Here is a 19005-nt window from a genome sequence, read left to right as displayed (position 1 = left end):
GCCGCTTTACAGTGCTTTACCAGCTACCTACCCGGTACCAACACCAAAGATACGACACTCCAGCAAAACAAGTTACAAATCTAAATCTAAATCTTCAATGTCTATTCGCTTTTTAAAGATTTGAAGACTAAACGACGTTTCTTAGTTATCACTTTTAAAAAACCACTCAAGTCTGTGAGTACTAAATAAAATACGCGTGCTACCTGTGACAGCTGTCATTCATTGAGACTCATACACAATCTATCAACTATATAGTCGTCATCGTCTTTCAAGGAACAACACTATTCATGCTGGCATTGTCAGACCACCGGACTGGTATAAAATTCCAGTTTTGACAAGCGTAACTCGTCACCGTTGATCTACATAAACGATGTCGTTTCGATGTCGTGGTCATTGAACATCCGTCAGAGACTAGACTAGTGGGTAGCAGAAAAGTTGGCCTTCTTAGTCTTAGGGTATAAAAACAAGCAGTCTAAGAGCCAATTCCAAGGAGCATAAACTGAGCTATTAATTTCGTACCTTATGCTGCCAGCGGCCAATGTTTCTGATGCCCTGAGGAAGTGGGCAGGGTTGTGCACCATATGGAAGTCGAATAAACCTTTCCTCGACCACACTGATGTCTTCACTGGAAGACTACAAATGCCAAGTCGGCGTGTCAGACTTTTATTTATGGGATTGGTTCGGAAGAGTCTACCCAGCTCGCTAACAACGGGATGACAAAAGAGGTAAGTGGTTAGTGACCACCCATGAGGAGTTGACTGTCCAGGTACCAGTTTCTCATCACGATCCCAGTTTCAAGAACATCTAAGAGAATGGGATTTTTACTTTTGATTCATATTATCAAACTATACTTGCTTGGTGCTTAAGCTAAGATGAAGTGCAATGCATGTGCGAGACTCGGCAGTTGTCATGATAGGTGCTTCATGATCCTCCACACTGCCTCTAGTCTTTGTTCGACAACCCTCAGGAATGTTTTCGTTGAAATTTATCTGTATGTGATTTATACTGGTTGCAACTATCTGAGAGCAATCGTGACGACTTGTCGGCTTCTTTGTTCCGCTTCTTCATGCACCAACAACATGCCAATTCAAGTGGCAGGGAAGTAGTTCATGATGCTGTGCCACTATTTGTCAAGGAGTTGGGTTGTTCAGAGTGTTCACTACCAACAAGTCTTCGTCGTCATGTATCAGATCATGTTCGTCATCAGTTTGTCAAGGTCTTTCTCTTATAGAAGGGAATCTTGCTTTTAAGGGTCTGTCCGTCCTTCGCTGTGGGCACCAATCCTTGTTTTGTTCAATATACCCACATCGATATCATGGATCATTACTACTCCAAAGATTTCACCGACGCGAGAGATGTTTGGGGCCACAAGTTTAACTGGACTTGCAATCATCAGACTGGGCCAGAAATTAATCATATGTTGTATTCATACGACAAGCTAGCTACAGATGCCTTGGATCGGTTGGACTACTTCTCTCCGCCTAGCTCCAAAGGGTGGAAGTGTCCCCATGGCTCAGGCCCAGGACAAGTAGACCTTTATGAGCTTTTGAGTAAACATGCCAATTCAGATCAGGTCTTGGGTCAGCTATGGAGAGAAGTCTCTACAGTTCCTGAATGGGTTGATTGGGAGCAGATCGAGCGGGGACAGCAGGTGGTGTATCAGTTTAGCGGCCAGATTCTCTTTGGGGTCAGCCATGACTATTTCTTCTTGATAATGCGGCATCTTGCTAACAATCTTAAAGCTCTTGTACCAGTCACTTTTGGGCGGAATGGGCGCATACCGAGTCGTCGAGACTCTTTCTCGAACAGGAGGTTTCGGTGTCAACGTCACTAGACGCCGCCTCTTGGAAACTCTGCAGCATTTTATGGAAGTTGTCGAAGACATTGACTCAATAAAACCTGGTGGCAAGGGGTACATATCCTCAGTGCGAGTGAGGCTCTTGCACGCCTCAGTCAGAAGACGACTTATGCAACTCGAACAACGAAATCCAGGATACTTTGATATGGAGAAGTGGGGAGTGCCCATCAACGACTTACACACGATCGGCACTATTGCAGTGTACTCGGTGGCTATTGTTTTCGTTGCTCTTCCTCGACAAGGAATCTATCTGAACAGCCAGCAAACTGCTGATTACATCGCTTTATGGCGATATGTCGGATATCTTCTAGGAACACCGACGGACTGGATGGCCACACCAGAACGAGCCAAGGTTCTATGGGAGTCCATCTCAGTATCTGAAGTGGCCCCGTCAACAAACTCACAGATTCTCGCAAACAATATCCTAACAGCAGAAGCTAGAGCTCCACCACTGAATCTACCCCGAGAGGTTCTTGCAGCCCACGCGTATAAGCTTAATGGGGATCAGCTGGCTGGCGCACTTGGAATTGAAAAGCCAGGCTGGCGCTTCCGTGCTGTTGTGTGGCTCCAGTGCGTTTTCTTCTTCTTCCTGAGTTACAGTTATCCCTGGCTGCCGACTCATATGCAAAAAGAACGAGAACGAGTACGTATACCTTCCAGGTCCCCGATCAGTCAGCCTGCTTTGATGTTGTATTCAGCCTCATTCCCAATTGTGATCATAGTCACTAACACACACCCAACAGAAATTCAAATACTTTGCCAACTTTATGATTCACAACACAAAAGCGGGCGGTCTGGGCAAATCAAGCATATTTGAATTCCAGTATCTACCACGTATCGGCATGCTTACAGAGTTGGGCATAGGCGCGGAACAAGAGGCGAAAGTGTCAGGCTCAGATAATAACTCAAAAATCTCAATCGCCTTAAAGAAGGCAGTGCTTGTAGTTGGGTCAGTTGCTGGGGCCATGGCGGCGGTGAGCCTCATTAGATTCGTAGGCGTATCGAGTGTACCGCGCCATCTGTTGTCGGCTGTCTTAGCGCAGCAAAGCCTCGTCTGGGCTGATTAGTATCAGGTGTTGATCATTTGACTCGCGGTTTTGTTTGCAAAGTAGTTCATTTAAGGCATGATTGAAAATTGTCAAGTTGGATGCGTTGTGGTGTAATTCTGTGTTCAGAACTAGTATTAATCAACTAGCTATAGTATACAACTGTGCCAGCCGAGCAAATGCCAACAATATGGCGCGTTTAACTCGATTTGTTTCCATAATGATAAACCGATGAAAAATGTATTTTACCAACTCCTGTAGTGTCCATGCTTAAGAGGATGAAATGCTCCGTTGTAGCCCTAGGTAGACAGACAGTTCAATCATGCCATCACCAGCCCCCAATCCCATAATGTGTACCCTTAAACGCCAAAGTAAAAGCAACAATGTTCATTAATCTGTGTCCAGCTTAGGCGTGGTGCATCAGCTCGACAGGAGGTCGAGCAGTATGCGCCATAATAGGTTTGGATTGCTCCACAGGGCTGTACTCGATAGGCTCATCTGTCATGTCATCAACAATGACAGCGGGCATGCTGCTCTTGTCTTCGGGCTTGTAGATCAGAGTGGAAGAGCGAGAGCGTGTGCGACCTGGTAGAGCAGAGTCGTGGGGAGTCACAGGCGAGTTTTGGTCCTCGTCCATAGGTCCGGGACGGTGGTGCAACTTAGCGAGGGCTTCGGCGAGATCCTCAGCGTGAACGAGCTTGTTGGGCGCATCCTCCATGCGCATCTCCCAACCATGGGGAGGGCTAGGTGGGGGAGAGATGAAGAAGAGCTTGCCAGCGTCAGGAAGGGCGAGATGCTCATCGCGCTTGTCGATAGGAGTGGGCATGCCAAAGTAGACACGGCACTGCTGGCCCATGATAGCCTCGTTATCCCAGACCTGGCGGACGGCAATGGCGGCCTGCTCGTCAAAGAAGGAGACGACGATGCGACGGAAGGATTTTAGGGGCGCAAAAGCGTGGATGGGAGCGGAGTGGGTGATGAGGTCGCGGATAACCTCAAGGTTCTCTGGGAGGAAGATGGCTAGGTCGGTGAGGTTGGTGAAGAGAAGAGTGTTTGATGGAGGTGTAGGCGGGGTCATGGCGGGAAGGTTGGAGAGGTCGAGAGAAAGGTTTGAACGGTTTGACCGGCGCGAGGCGGAAGAGGCAGATCGTGAGTGTTGCGGTGAGGTCTCCATTTTGAATGTGGTTGTGATTGTAAAATGGGAAGGTGAGTAGAGCAGCAGTTGTTGGCTGGCTCTCAAAGTATATAGTAGGAGGTAGTGTAGATTTATGGAAAGTGTAGGATCTGCCGGGTGATCCTGTCGATCTTTTTGTTGTTGTTTATGATGGTATCCGTGAGAAGACTGTATAACTGTTTGTTCCTTGTTGTCTGTGTCTGAGTGAGTTGGGATGATAGAAACAAAATGTGCGAACGGGTGGCTATTATGTACTAGAAGTATTTCCATCATATTCTCCAAGCGCTGCAACACGACGACTACCTCTAAGCCTCTCGGCGGCTGGGGACTTTGCTATGGACTCGTACACTATGATCCAGTGGCCACGTACAGAGTAGAGCGGGCCCCAAACAGGGCTAGCGGTACCTAGACTACAAGGATTCCACTCCACTGTTCTTGGAGGCCCGGGGCAGTGCATCTGCAAGGTCCCCATTCTTTTGTTTCGTCAGCGAATGGGGCGTCATCTGTTGATTGGAAACCTCTCTACACGGATATGGCGATGGCGATTCCTTGGGTCCTTGGTCTGGGGCCAGAACCTTAAGCTTTTTTTCCCCTCCTCCTTCTTCTTACTGTTTTACAATTACCTCGGACTAGATTTTTTGTTAAGGAGATTTAGGAAGGCTGTGTTTGATAATCTAAGGTTCAAAAATGCCAATGTCGTTCTCGACTCATGTTCCGTCTCCATAATATTATAGTTTGTCATGCCAGGAACAGTTCTCGACTACCCGTACCTTGGCTGAGTAAACTCTATCAAGTCAAGTTTTGGAGGCAATAGACTACGGGCAGAGTATCAACTCTGACTTGTCATGTTGTCGCATCACACACAGCCTTGGTGTATCAAATTTGGTATGTCACAAAATCTCATCTTCAAACCGATTCAAGCCATTTACTGTTTTATCGCTCATGGATCGTCCGTCAAGAACCAATCCCTTATTGGGGTTTGACACACTCACCCTTGTGAAGCTGCATGACACTAATGCAATGTATCAACGTCCATACTTTTACTATCAAAGGGACTGCATGGTTTTTCTTTGAAAGGACTTACATTCTTGTTGTTTGTGTCTTTGATATGCACCCATTGCCTATGCCCCCCGGCTTTGATACACAACTTTTTCAAGTTGGAATGAACAACAACTACCGCAATTTTATGAGAATACTATCTGTCCCAGCTACCTAGATAGACAGACTCCCAGAATTCCTATCTAACCGCAAGGATCCCCCGCAACTGCAAATCAGGCGCAGCCAGTCACAGCTCACAGACACTCTCTAAACTCCGAAGGGGGCTGTGCAAGAGGAGATGAGAGAAACAATAACAAAACATTCCCATCCTGCCGCCTCCGAACAACCTTAGTCCATCTCCGTCCGAGACTCCCGAATACCTAACCTAGCCTGTGTTTTGTTGTCCTGTGATGTCCTAAGCTTATCCGATGTCCGTGCCAGTTTCTAAGCCTTCAATCTCTTTCCGGGCTGTATCAAAAGCTTCAGCTTCTGCCCAGTGGCTATACAGTCGTATCCTCTTTAACGAGATTGTGGTAGACACCCGCCCTCGTACTAGACCAAACTAGGAGAGTAGTATTGGGGGATTGGGTCTTCCCGAAGCCGATAGACTAACGATAGCCCCAGCTTCGGAATATGGAGTATTCTTTACCGAGCGGGTCCTTGTGAGTGAGGCCTTGGCTATCCTTCGTGAGTATCATCAATGTCGTCACTTTTGCCAACTCTGCAATCCACATCTTATTACGGGCAAGAGGCAACTTATCTGGACGTTGAGTCGTGGGACCAATTTCCCAGGCCGAGAAACTTGCCTTTGACTAAGTGAACTCCATGCGCCTCAAGCCAACATGGCAATGCTCTCCTTGACATTATTGATAATATCCTAAAACATAGCAATACACTTCCTTACCTTAATCGACCCCAGCGCCACATCATTGCCAAGCATTGCATCCCTATATTCCCTGCCTTTAGCAGTGACATGCAGAAAACAGAGACCCTGCACAGTAGAACGCTAACTAAAGTCGAAACAGTGATGCTATACCTTCCCAACGCGGAAGCCAATAGTTAGCACCGTAAAGTACTTTTGACGATATTTGATGTATTGTCTGTTATATAGCAGACCTGCAAGTTAAAATCTCGACATCGAGGGTCTAGCATTCAGTATATTGCCCTTCCCGTTAAACATGGGTAGTACCAATTTAACAAATGGGTACTTAGTATCGCAACACATTGAAAGCCCATCATTCTACAGTGTATGCTTATTATAGGGCATATCTAGACTTTATGTTGGTTAATAAAGCAAGCCAAATTATATTCCACCGTCAGTTACTTCCTATAGGTACCTACTAAGTGAAGTAAACTCTCAGTATCGAGGTAACTTCAACAAAATTACCGGAAGTTAACGCCACGTATGGACCCAACGCCACAACGCACAAGCCACTCCCATCACCCCTGTCCTGTCTCGTCATCTCGATACCGCCCCATCGGGAGGCAGCTCACTTTAATGCAAGGGCCAAACGTGGCTCAGATGAAAAACAACGTCACTCAAGCAAAGCCATTGAATGATTCTTCCAGCATGATACCATGTGGCTTAGCTATTGACATTGTCTCATGCTCCATTGCGGGAATCAAGGTCATCCATCATTTGACTGATGGCGCAGCGGCTCTCATATACCATCACAACTTGCTTGCGAGCCTACGCTATTGAGTACAGCCGATGGTAATGTAGTTTGACTCAGTACGTCAGAGAGCTCAGCCCGTGAACACAAGGTCTTCATGCCGATTCTTGCATTCAGGACACTAAGCGATACGACTAGTATACATCAATATATTATACAGCCTCAAGTTCCATTAAAGATCTGGGTCCAGGCTACCATGTGAAGCTGATCATGAGCTCCACACGTTAGATCAGCCTGACTGATCTACGCTCACTTCGAGCTTAGTCTATCGAAGCTCAACACCCAGCTCCTTGACTAGAGCTTGACGAACATCTTCATGGAAAGCCACAGCCTCATCGTTAGTCAGAGTCCGCTCCAGACTACGGTATACGATGCGATACGCCATGCTCTTGCGTCCCGTTTTGGGGTGAGTAAACTCGTCAATCAGCCGAACATCCTCAACCACATCACCTGCCACGTTGCGGACGATCTCCATCACGTCGTTTTCATGAAATGTTCCTTTAGTGTTGCCACCCGCTGCTGTCGTCGAGCTGAGCCAGAAGGACACGTCCTTGGGGCAGGGAGGGTACTTGGAAAATGGGACAAAACGCTTGAGGTTGTCAAGGTTGTCGGTAACGCCTTCAAACTGCGACAGGAAGCGCTTGTCCTTTGACCAGAATAGGCGAATATCTGGGATCTTGAACAGCAGCATTGCAATGCGATCAATACCAATACCAAACGCCCAACCTAATTGGTTTGGTACGCCAGCATTGATGTAGATATCCTGGTTGACAACACCACATCCAAGAACTTCAAGCCAGTCTCCGGCATAATAGACTTCCAGCTCCCAAGAGGGACTGGTGAAGGGGAAGTAAGCCTCAACCCATCTCATCTGGAGCGGCTCATCCACAAAGTTAGGGTCCTCCTTGAGCGCAGTAGCCTTGGCTCGAGAAAAGATGTCGACAACCATGTTTTCTAACGACCTCTTGAGATGAGCGCCAATGGCCTCGGCCTCAGCAGCCGAGTGGTGCGCATCTTGAAGAGGATTGCGCTCAGGGTGCATAGTAGGGTTAGGGTCGTCCACTTTGACTCCATGGACGGGCAGCTTTTCAAAATCCTTCCACACAACCGCGGCAACATCGCCGTTTGGAACCTTGGAACGGTCCCAAGACATAGCACCCTCCATCTGGTGGAAAACAGGATAGTGGCTTCGGTCAATGGCATCTCGCCTGTACACATCGGCCGAGATAAGGTAGCCGGCGCTTTCGTTTCCCCGGAAAGTTTCAGCCTGGTGGGCACTCGTATGTGTTCGCAGGAGTGTTTCGCTGTTGAGATAATATGTATCGGATAACGCCCGGCCGGGGTGGTTTACAGGGAATCCTAACGAGTCGAAGTTCTGCTTTGTCGACACAACCGGACTGAACTCATTGTGATACTTGAAAGTTGGCTCGGGGAAGTTGGACTGGATGATCTGGCGGGTGATAGACACTGGGTGGTCTTTGAGTAGGTGAAGTTTCCTTGATGTGGCCTCGAGAACGTTGTTGGGCACATTGAACCACTCCGGATCAGTCTTTATAGTTTGTCCACGGACAGTCACGGAGCCTGAAGATCCCGTCGGGGGTACTGCAACACGGTCAAGCCAGTCAGCGAGACGTCCATGCGAGTGATTGACTGGAACACGACCGACCCGACGAGTAGGCCCTCGCAGCGCAAGCTGTTCGCAGCAGTACAGAGCTCCGGGAAAGCTGGACGGTTCGTGGGGCGGAAGCCCCCAGGCATCGCATGCCCTGGACGTAGAGTCTCATTTTTGAAAACTTTTGAAGCTCGTCAATTACATTACAGGCCGGCTGGGCCACGCAAAAAATGCCAATGGCTAATTGAATAGTTCTTGGGGAGCTGAAAGACTGAGTTCTGAATGGTTCCACGAGAGATCGCACAGTATCACCACAACTGCAAAAAAGTTCGGGTCTCGGCCTTACAGCTGCTCCGGATATAATTCACATGGGAGCAACCCAGACACGACTCCAACTTCTCCAAAGTCTCAGCTCAGCTGCCAACTAGCGTAAAACAGAATTCCACGATATGATATCCCCTGCTCTCGGTAACTTGACAGCCGATGCCGCTCCGATACATCGGCTACAATAGCTAAACACCGGGCCAATTGATAAGTTTTACAGCAACGAGAAGTAGAGATGGCTGAGGATCACGGAGTTGCAAAGTTAGTAGGTAGGTAGTAGTACAAAGTACATCATACACACCCTTGTTGTCAGAATAACCGAACTTTTTTTTTTGCACCGTCTTATCCTAATCATATTTAACATTCTTGTTCCCACATTTTGTCACAATCTCGACAGTCGGTCACCGTACTATGGCACCCGCAGTTGATCGACGTTGATCCAAGAGCTTAACTTTAGATAGTCCAAGTTTAAAAAATTCGCTTCCCTCCCCCCCGTCCAAGCCTAGATCGGACTTGGTCTCTGAAACCAAGTCTCAGCACGTCATGGCCACCGCTCAAGAGGCCATGAGCAAACCCACAGCGGCGACGACGCCTGCGAAGGCGACGGCTGATGCGAAGAAGGCGATGATACGATATCCTTTTTGGTTCGGAGGAAGTGCCAGTAGTATGGCTGCCTGCGTAACCCATCCTTTGGATCTAGGTATGTTTCGAGTGTGCTGCACTTGTCTTATCATGACGATCAACATGAGCTGACATTGAGTCCCTGATAGTCAAGGTAAAGCTATATAACTTCCTGAGCGTATAGCAACTCCTCACACCCTCTCTAGGTTCGTCTTCAGATGCGCACTGGCAATGCGCCCAAGAACATGGTCGGCACATTCGTCCACATCGTCCGCAATGACGGCCCCCTCGGTCTCTATAGTGGTATATCAGCCTCGCTACTGCGTCAGATGTCGTATTCTACAGTCCGGTTCGGCGTCTACGAAGAGATAAAGACGCGCATTACACGCCGTAACGGAGGCCGCGATCCATCGTTTGCGACTCTTGTTGGTCTCGCCGCTGGTTCTGGTTTTGTAGGCGGTATTGCTGGAAACTTTGCCGATGTACTCAATGTACGCATGCAGCACGACGCTGCGCTTCCCCAAGCCGAGCGTCGAAACTACCGTCATGCTTTTGATGGGATGGTTCGCATGGCGCGTGAAGAAGGACCCAAGAGCTTGTTCCGTGGCTGGCTACCTAACAGTACTCGTGCCATGTTCATGACAGCCGGTCAACTCGCCAGCTACGACATTTCAAAGAGTCTGCTGATCAAGTATACGCCCATGGAGGATAACCTCAAGACTCACTTCACCGCTTCGTTCATCGCCGGTTTTGTCGCTGCTACCATCACAAGTCCTGTTGATGTCATTAAAACTCGTGTCATGTCTTCGGCGCATGATCACGGAGTTCTGCATTTGATTCGCGATATTCATCGAACTGACGGCCTGATGTGGATGTTCAAGGGCTGGGTTCCCAGTTTCCTCAGACTCGGACCGTAAGCTAAACTTGTCCCATACTCAGACTTTCTTCCAGCTAACACTTGCTAGCCAAACCATCTGTACATTTGTCTTCTTAGAAATGCACCGCAAGGCATACCGCAAGGTGCAAGGCTTAGACGCGAACCTATAGGCGGCATTATAGACCACGGAGAAGACGGGCATATTTCGGCGTTGTGTTTTGTCATTTTGTCACTCAAGAGCGGTGACTGTGTCATTTCTGCTTTGCATTTCGAGACTTCCCGGTAGCATCTCTTGCAAGAGAAATGTTTTGTATACCATACAACTCAACATATAGAAGGGGATAGGGTTGGCAGGCTAGCATTTCCTGCATGCACACAATACTAGAACTGGGTGCGTTACGACATTCTTGCTTTTTGAAATTAATCCATTCTATGATTGTGCTATGCTTAGTCGTTTTGATATTGTTGCAAACCCCATTGATCTTTACACCGCCAAATTGTCTTCAATTACGAATGGCTCTACCCGTTAACGCCCCTCGCCCTTACTGCCACGAAGATCCTCCATATGGCGTTGTTCCGTAAGCTGTCATACCGCCGCCTCCGTATGCCGTCTGGCCACCACCACCATATGGTGTAGTGTAACCTCCATCCTGCCAGGGTGTGGTTCCCCCTTCCATGTTCATGTCTGGACTTCGGGGTCCGTCAAAGTCGGCCTCGTCGCCGCCGTACTTTCTGGGATCTAGTCCCTTGAGCAGACCGCCGATCTTTTGCTGTAGAACTCTAATACCTTCCCGCACAATCTGATCAGGCCCCATGCTCCCTGATGATTCGACCTCGAAGTAGAACCGGTTGGGTACAGCATCATAATCGAAAGGCTCCCCCTCCTGGGGAGCATCCTCCCACTGAGCGTATTTGCTCTTGGGCCTAAGATCGTCATGTTAGCCTTGTATCATATAAAGACTAACCGGTATGCTTACCATTCAACAGCTGGATCTGTGTCGTTCTCGAACCACCAATCAATGTGGTTCAGCTTGTTGTGAGGATCATACTCAAAGCCGACAGCAGACGTGGGCATCCACTTGGCGTGCTCCTTTGCAATTCCCTTCTTCGCAATGCAGCTGATCTTCAGCTCCTGGTCCTTGCGAAGCTTCGCAATTAGGCAGCCATACCCCTCGGGGTCCATAATCACAGGGCTTCCCACCGAGTTTCCATGTCGTCCATCGACTACTAGATCGCGCGCATAAACCTTCATAATCTCGTCGGACGTGCACTTGGCGTGTAGTGTGAGAGTGACGCTGCATTGTTCGCAGTATTGCTCGCATTCGCAGTCTCGTGAGTAGTTGAGCTCGGCAACTCCTTTTGAATCGAGGGGGATAAGACCCAGACGGTGGGCGATGAACTCGTCAGCTAGCACGGAGCTGTTGGTCTCAATCTCAACCAGGTCGATGGCGATTGTAGGCACCTCTGCCTGGATGATTCGTCGCACAGAGTTGGCGAAAGAGAGGTTCGTCTTAGAAAGCTCGAAATCGACATGTATGTGGTCGGCCTGAGTCGCATCAAGTTACATCAGTTATGTGTGCCACGAAAGAAAAAGGGCGTGCGAGTCTTCTCTTACCGCAGAGATCTTCACTTGGGGCTGTTCGGGCTCCCCGTCCATCACCATGGGATCGTAATCCATCCCGTCCATATTACTGTGCAACTGCGCGCCGAAAAGTATCTACGACGAGTGAAGATCGTTGAAAATTCGCGTGGTGTAGGAACTGGAATTGGGAATAGACGTGGGGTGTGTGTTTTAGAGCTTAATTCTGTAAGGCGAGGAAATTGGCGGAGGTAAACAAAGAGGGTAAGTTTTCGCAACAATGCGAACTGAAGCCCTGACCTTAGAGTTGCATATGCGATCTACTGAACTGTTGTACCTGGCTCGGTGGCGGAACATTAGTAATCCCGCTCTTATCGGTCTGCATGAACAAGGATACTCCAGCGATAACAGAAAAAAATATCGATAGCTTCACTTCTGGGGTAATACTACTGATCACTGTTCTTTTTCTTTTACAAAGATCGATAGGTATTCCTCCCCGCCAAAGTCCCAACCTTAAAAGTAGGAAATTCATAACTTTGCGGGGCCATCCGATATGAAAATCAAGGCCCTCACTCGCTCCGCCTCGACCCAACAGGTCGCCGGCTCAGATGTAACCAAACAACCACGCAACCTCGATTCCGCCCTGCACCCTTTCGAACGCGCACGAGAATACCAGAGAGCCCTGAATGCCGTCAAACTTGAGCGAATGCATGCAAAGCCTTTCGTTGGTCAGCTAGGAAACGGCCATGTCGATGGTGTTTACTCTATGGCAAAGGATCCCAGCTCGTTGGAACATGTCGCCTCCGGCGCTGGTGATGGCATTGTCAAGGTGTGGAATCTGGCCGATCGAGATGAGATCTGGCACGCCTCGGCGCATGAGAATATCGTCAAGGGAATGGCATGGACACGCGACCAGAAGCTTCTGACTTGTGCTGCCGATAGAACGGTCAAACTTTTTGATCCTTACAACACACCCAACAATGCGGCGCCTATATCTTCCTGGCTTGGATCCGGTGCTTTCACCAGTCTGTCGCATCACCGTTCCCAGAATTCATTTGCTGCTTCTTCGAGTGTCATCAGCATCTACGATCTTGAACGGCATACTGCCGCGCCCGAAGTGCTCAAGTGGCCTACGTCCGTCGACACCATCACCGACGTTGCCTTCAATCAAGTCGAGACATCAGTCTTGGGATCTTGCTCCAACGACCGCTCAGTTGTGATTTATGACCTCCGCACTTCTACCCCTGTCACAAAGACCGTTATGAAATTTTCCAATAACCGCCTTTCCTGGTCGCCGATGGAGGCCTTCAACCTGGCTGTTGCATCAGAAGATCACAATATATACCTCTTCGACATGCGTCGCTTCGATCGCGCTCTCAACGTCCTCAAGGATCATGTGGCAGCAGTGATGGACCTAGAGTGGTCCCCAACAGGTGAAGAGCTTGTGTCTGCTTCCTGGGACCGAACTGTACGTCTCTGGAACCGTGACCGCGGTCATTCTCGAGATATCTACCACACCAAGCGCATGCAGCGTGTGACGGCGGCTTGCTGGACCCCTGATGCCCGATACGTTCTCTCTGGCTCCGACGACGGCAACGTGCGACTTTGGCGTGCCAACGCCTCACGCCGCGAGGGTGTCAAGTCCGCCCGTCAGCGCCAGGCTCTGGAGTACAACGATGCTCTTATCGAGCGATACCAGCACATGCCCGAAGTCCGTCGTATTCACCGTCACCGTCACGTACCCAAGGTGCTCAAGAAGGCTGGTGAGATTAAGGCCGAGGAGCTCAAGAGCATCAAGCGCCGTGAAGAGAACGAGCGTCGCCATTCCAAGAAGCAATTCGACAGGCGCCGAGGAGAGAGAGAGAAGATGATTTTGGCAACAGAGAAATAAAAGTACGTGGCAAGATGTTGGAGAAAACTTCAATAGGGTTACAAAAGGCATGGAAGGGCATTGCATGGCGTTCAGGTCGTCGATTAATGGGTAATTTAGATAACTAAATACCTTTACCTTGAGAATATACCATTCACGATTTGTTGGTTTAAAATCTTGCTGTTTCGCACAGTTTGTGAGTAGGTACTTTTGGAAGAGGACGAGTTGAGTGAATGTCTACTGACGAGAACGCCGCAGACAACAAGGAGAAAGTGAGTGAATGGATGGGTTTGGAACGTCCCATCTTGCTTAACCATAGTTCTTCATCCTTACATCTGTTATCAATGTGAATTTAGACATGGACTGCCTTGAAGCATCATTTTTTGGAGGTAATCGTGCATAGAAATGTGAATTTCGTAACTATGAATCTAGACAAATAAGATTCCTATCGAACTGGCACTCAAACTTTTTACTGAGTGGTCCATCCGTTGGCGTGAGCGTCATGCTGTGTATCTATCCATCACACACCTATCCCATCTAACTTCTGGTCATTCCTTCTTCGCCTGCGCCTAGGAGACAACAAGGATAAACACAACACACAACATGGGCTTGTGCACTACTCTGATACCATAACCACCCGAATCCATAGTCTCAACCATCAAAATAAGGAGAGCCCCGAGAAACGCCCGAATCAAATTACCGATGCAAGGAATTGCGTCGCGCCATCGAAGACAAATCGGCTTATCAATCGAACAGAGAACGCCGCCCTTTCCTTCGTCTTTATATATACCCTTCTGTTCCATTGATAGTGCGGATGACTCCTCTATGCGCGTCAATCGTCAAAAATCGTACCCCGCTAAACACCATATAAAATCAAGTCGTTAAGAAATACCGACTCATCGAACTCCGAATAAAACTGTTATACATATTGGTCGACGCCGTAAGTGTCAGAAATGTTTAATGCTGTGGCTTGATGATACTGTTGCGAGCAGTCTTTTGAGGCTTGTAGTTGGGCAGCTCCTCAAACCAGCCCTGGTCTTCGTTGTATCGGTAGGCATGGAAATCGAGACCGTAAGGCTTAGGCTCAATAGAGTAGAGCATGCCCAGAGGAATGTCCATATCTGTGATGTCTGCCAGGGACAAATCCATGAAATAAGCCATCAAGACTCGGCAAACAGAGCGATGTCCAATGATGAGAAGATGATCCTCGATACGCTCAACTTCTCGAACCATATCGCGCAGACGGCTAACAACCTGAAGGTAGCCTTCGCCACCAACTCCAGGATAGATGTAGTTAAGCTTATCGTGCGCTCGCTTTGCAAACTCCTCGGGCTCCTTCTTCGCGATCTCGGCGTATGTCCAACCCTCGAACTGGCCCGAGTTCATTTCATTAAGCATCTCCCAATTCTTGACATCGTAGTCGTCATCGGCTTCAAAATACTCGGCTGTTTCCACACTGCGGTCAAGCATCGAGGTCCAAACGCAGAAATTCTTGTCTTCAATTTCTCGGTTCAGTTCAGGATAAGGAGGTGTGTTGTCGCCTGGAATAGGAGGGAAGGAAGCTTGAGCCTTCTTGCTCTTCTGCTCCATACACCATTGCTTGCGCTGATAAGTGATAAAGTTGTGAAGAGCCTGGCCGTAACAATGTCCGCGCTCAGTCAGGGCGGAGTTTCCACCCAATCTTCCGATCTCGTTGTCGACACTCTGGCCATGTCTGGTAATCCAAATCTGCCGAGGAGCAAGGTTAAAGCTGGCAAGATAAGTACTGATTCCGCTGCTGAGGAAACCCTTCAATCGATGCTGAATGAGCTTTCGTCCAACGTCAACCATCTACAGGATAGTCAGTACGTGCTCCGTCGATGGTTGGGAATTCACAAACCTGGATGTATTGCAAGTCGTTCTTCTCTTCGTACTCGCCTAGGGGAACATATGCGCTCTCATAGGCGGCGACTCGCTTCTTGAAATCTGCCAATGATTTCTGGGGATCCTTGTCACGATAATCAGGGCCTGATAGCTTTAACCGCATGTTTGCCTCGAGAAGGTTGGGGTCCTGGCAGATACTCTCAATGAAGAGAATGCCCAGCTTGGGCTCCCGCTGCTTGACACGCTTAGCAATGTTCATCCTTCGCTCAATGGTACTATTTGTGGCATCGAGGATGCCGACGGCGCCTCCTTGATCCAACAGATAATCCAACAGCTCGTCCAAAGTATCCATTGCACATTGCTCGCGCATGGCGGCAGCTGTTTGGTTCTTGGGGTCGAAGAAGGTGGCAGACTGATCCACCTCTGACTGAGCAGCATCGTTAAGATCAAGCTTCTCCGGCTCTGATTGATCAGGACCAAATGGCGTGGGATTGCCGTTAAGCAAAATGGAGGCGGCGTGCACAGGAGGGTCCAGGTGCTCTCCCTCTGGCTGCAGCTTGGGGTGCACAGAAACTCTGCGCCCAGCAGCCACACGTCTTCGGTTTCCAACGTTAAAAATGCGAGAATCATGCTGTTGCCAAGAAAGATATCTTTGGAGCTTCTTGGTGATGTACGACTTTCCTCGAGCTGGCAGACCAACCATGACGATAACGAGCTTGGCAGCGACATCGCGAGAAGAAATCTTTCCGTCGGGCGAGACTCTGGACCGGGTCATGCCCGGAATGTTGAGCGTTGTAGCATGAGGTCGCACTCGTGGTGTGTGACCACCCGAATTTTGTCGCAATGGAGGACTATTTCCATACGTCAATTGAGGATTCCCAAAAGCGGGATCGCCAGTGCTAAAAGGACCGAAGTTGGTGGATTTGTGGTTGGCGACCCCAACTGTGGAGGAGCAGTGGGAAAAAAATGACGGCACTTACATGCGTGGCGAGCTCGGCGCTGTCGAAGTGACACTTCGCGCATAGGTGGGGGTTTCGGTCAAATCGTTTAGCGATCGGAGAGCCACAGCCAAAGAAGAAGGTGCATTTGCTGGTGGAGGAAGATGGTTATGGTCACCGTCTGGGGGAGGAGGAAGAACTGCGTAGTTGTTCGGATTGTTCGGATGCGAAGAAGGGTCTGAAGTTGGGTTTGAGGTTGGATTCGATGTAGGTGGTAGGGATTCTGAGGATGTTGGTGCTGAAGATGAGTTTTGCGCTGGCAGCGCTGGAGAAGGTGGTGAGGCTCCGAGAAGATTATGCATCACAGATTTAAGAAGTCCTGTGGATTTTGATTGTCGGCGACCTGCGTCTAGGTATGTATGAGTATGAGTTGTGTATTGTGGTTGTATAAGCGATGGCGCAAGGTAGTGCAAAGGTCTCAAGTAGGGACGAAAGGACGTGAAGCAAAGTTTGACTCTGATTGATCAAGCCTTTTGTTGCAACGTAGCAATGGATATGGAAGATCTTTTGGAGATTTGGAATTTTGTATGAGGAGAAGAAAAAGTAGCAATAAGAAAGGACGAGTCAAGGTAGCAGCAGTTGAATGGCTAATAAAGCAAAATACACCCAACGGAGCAAATGGAAGGAAGGTAGGGCAAATACGTAGTATGAACAGTGAGCTGTAAAACAAGAACAAGGAATCGCGATACGTACCAGCAGGGGTCGCCGCAATCGCTGAAGGCATCGAGTAAAGAGGGAGGCTAGGCTCCTCCAAATCGGACTTTCTTGGTCTTGGAGGTGATAGCAGCCAATCAAAATTGAAAGTCGTCCTGACAAGGCCCGGCACAATGGTCCACAGGGGGTCCTCAGTGGGCGGTTCCTTTCAGTAAGGTAAGGATGGGTTGAGCTGGGTGGCGTTATTTTGTCAGGGTGCGTCGGTAGGTTGACCGTAGGTGTAGGTGAGAGTGAAGAGACCAATCCCAGTGCAGTTGGAGGCTGACTCTTGACTTTTCGGTGGTGCCGTGCCGCGTCTAGCACTGGTCTGTCCTGGCCCCTGGTAGCTTTTGGAGCACTAGGTAGACCTGAGTGGAGAAGAATGCAGGACCCTAAAAACCTGCGGTAGTGGCGTAGGTAGGTTGTTTGCGTTTGCAGTATGCACAGCACAAAGTTTTTTTTAGCTTCCCGCGGGAAATGATGGGTGTTTTTGTAAGTGAAAAGGATTAGAAGAGCCTGGGCCAGGCACTGGCAAAAGTTGAAATGAAGTTGAGGTCTGGCTTGATAAAGATCTTTCCTCTTTGGGGGTTCTGTTGAGGTGAGGCAAGGTGAGGAGGTAAAGACTCGTCAAAGCCCTTGCCCTACTATCCAAAGTCTGTACTGTACGTACTCGTTTTCGAATGAGTCGATCCCACTTCCTTTTCTCTTGTGTTATGTTGCGTTGGGTTGCGTTGGGTTGTGCTTTGTTGTGCTGTGCTGTTCTGCGTTGTCTGCCTCGTTTGTTACCTTGTGATCTAAGCTGAGGCTTGTTACTTTGTAAACTCTTGGCGTTGTCCTCTTTTTCTTGTCTCTTTGCTGGCTTTTGCCTGTTTTGCGATACGTCACTCTGAATTAGGCTATGCTCATCAGAGGGTCCTGCAGATCAAGAAAAAGAGAGAGCGCAGTAGGTTGCGATAATTATACTTGGCTCGTTGTCCAGCCGCGAGATATCGTTGCTTGGGTATTGCTCCTCCTTCCACTAAGGGGGGATATCAGGAGAGAGACAGGACGATGTGAGGTGATGCGAAATCAGTTCGCTGGGTCCGGGGCGGTTTATTAACAGCCAAAGGAACCCCGAGTAACTGGCCGCCGCAAAAACCTTGAAGGCTGTCCACAGAAATGCATTGCGGCTAACTTTTAATGCTAGTACACGTATCAGACTTTACTACTGTGTATGCTGTCGGCAAGGTGAAAACCCCAAGGTGAGATAAGAAAAGCTAAAGTACCCAGCCAAGGGTGTCTGCTGGCCCCCAGATTAATGGCTCGTGAGACTCGTCGCCCTTCAGGTGGCGCTGCGCCTGTGTGTGCGTGTGCGAGTGTCCATGCATTGAATCGACCCTCGGCCTGGTTTGCACCGACTTACATCATTGTACAGTACTAACTCAGCTACCTACCTTAGTAGGCTTCGTTCAGGTACTGCATGCGGCACACCCTAACAATCCTTTGCTTTGTCTCGCTCAAGTCATTATCATGCCCCTTTCCATTAGGTGGCATGGATGGCATACGAACGAATGCACGTTCCGTGGTAATAGTATCATTCTCAACAAGATGGGCTGGTTCAGGCCACATGTAATATCCCCGGGTCCCGGGATCCATGACCATATGTACCGTTCAGCTGGGGTCTCCTATTAAGACGTACGTTGGAGACTATAATAAAGAACATATGGCGGTAGGTCATAGCCTTGCGCGTCCAGGTTACTCAATCTACCACAAATCGCGGTATATCACATCCGAGAGATG

General features: G+C 48.9%; 7 protein-coding genes across 7 annotated transcripts; 3 read left to right on the top strand and 4 right to left on the bottom strand.

Moving 5' to 3' along the window:
- Positions 1 to 1315: 1315 nt before the first annotated feature.
- FSST1_004319 (oxygenase MpaB family protein) lies at positions 1316 to 2925 on the top strand (the record flags this gene model as incomplete). The annotated part of the gene is made up of 3 exons (XM_083230482.1): positions 1316 to 1687; positions 1743 to 2501; positions 2602 to 2925. The coding sequence occupies 3 exons, from the start codon at positions 1316 to 1318 to the stop codon at positions 2923 to 2925; spliced, it is 1455 nt and encodes a 484-aa protein (XP_083087749.1).
- A 385-nt stretch (positions 2926 to 3310) lies between these two features.
- On the bottom strand, positions 3311 to 4078 carry FSST1_004318 (Calcipressin-domain-containing protein; the record flags this gene model as incomplete). Its single annotated transcript, XM_083230481.1, has 1 exon — positions 3311 to 4078. The coding sequence occupies one exon, from the start codon at positions 4076 to 4078 to the stop codon at positions 3311 to 3313; it is 768 nt and encodes a 255-aa protein (XP_083087748.1).
- A 2976-nt stretch (positions 4079 to 7054) lies between these two features.
- On the bottom strand, positions 7055 to 8573 carry FSST1_004317 (phenylalanine--tRNA ligase; the record flags this gene model as incomplete). Its single annotated transcript, XM_083230480.1, has 2 exons — positions 7055 to 8391; positions 8456 to 8573. 2 exons carry the CDS (start codon positions 8571 to 8573, stop codon positions 7055 to 7057), a joined length of 1455 nt encoding a protein of 484 aa, XP_083087747.1.
- A 695-nt stretch (positions 8574 to 9268) lies between these two features.
- FSST1_004316 (mitochondrial carrier domain-containing protein) lies at positions 9269 to 10393 on the top strand (the record flags this gene model as incomplete). Its single annotated transcript, XM_083230479.1, has 4 exons — positions 9269 to 9425; positions 9496 to 9500; positions 9553 to 10259; positions 10312 to 10393. The coding sequence occupies 4 exons, from the start codon at positions 9269 to 9271 to the stop codon at positions 10391 to 10393; spliced, it is 951 nt and encodes a 316-aa protein (XP_083087746.1).
- A 372-nt stretch (positions 10394 to 10765) lies between these two features.
- FSST1_004315 (DNA-directed RNA polymerase II core subunit RPB3) lies at positions 10766 to 11910 on the bottom strand (the record flags this gene model as incomplete). Its single annotated transcript, XM_083230478.1, has 3 exons — positions 10766 to 11147; positions 11201 to 11769; positions 11839 to 11910. 3 exons carry the CDS (start codon positions 11908 to 11910, stop codon positions 10766 to 10768), a joined length of 1023 nt encoding a protein of 340 aa, XP_083087745.1.
- Positions 11911 to 12355: 445 nt separating this feature from the next.
- On the top strand, positions 12356 to 13693 carry FSST1_004314 (rRNA-processing protein SOF1; the record flags this gene model as incomplete). The annotated part of the gene is made up of 1 exon (XM_083230477.1): positions 12356 to 13693. One exon carries the CDS (start codon positions 12356 to 12358, stop codon positions 13691 to 13693), a length of 1338 nt encoding a protein of 445 aa, XP_083087744.1.
- A 936-nt stretch (positions 13694 to 14629) lies between these two features.
- Positions 14630 to 17257, bottom strand: FSST1_004313 (6-phosphofructo-2-kinase-domain-containing protein; the record flags this gene model as incomplete). Its single annotated transcript, XM_083230476.1, has 4 exons — positions 14630 to 15502; positions 15552 to 16434; positions 16516 to 16882; positions 17227 to 17257. The coding sequence occupies 4 exons, from the start codon at positions 17255 to 17257 to the stop codon at positions 14630 to 14632; spliced, it is 2154 nt and encodes a 717-aa protein (XP_083087743.1).
- Positions 17258 to 19005: the final 1748 nt, after the last annotated feature.

The sequence above is a fragment of the Fusarium sambucinum genome, chromosome I (assembly GCF_050947815.1).
Source record: "Fusarium sambucinum isolate potato_lamoka chromosome I, whole genome shotgun sequence".
Classification (NCBI taxonomy): Eukaryota; Fungi; Ascomycota; class Sordariomycetes; order Hypocreales; family Nectriaceae; genus Fusarium; species Fusarium sambucinum.
This window is presented reverse-complemented; position numbering and strand designations above follow the sequence as displayed.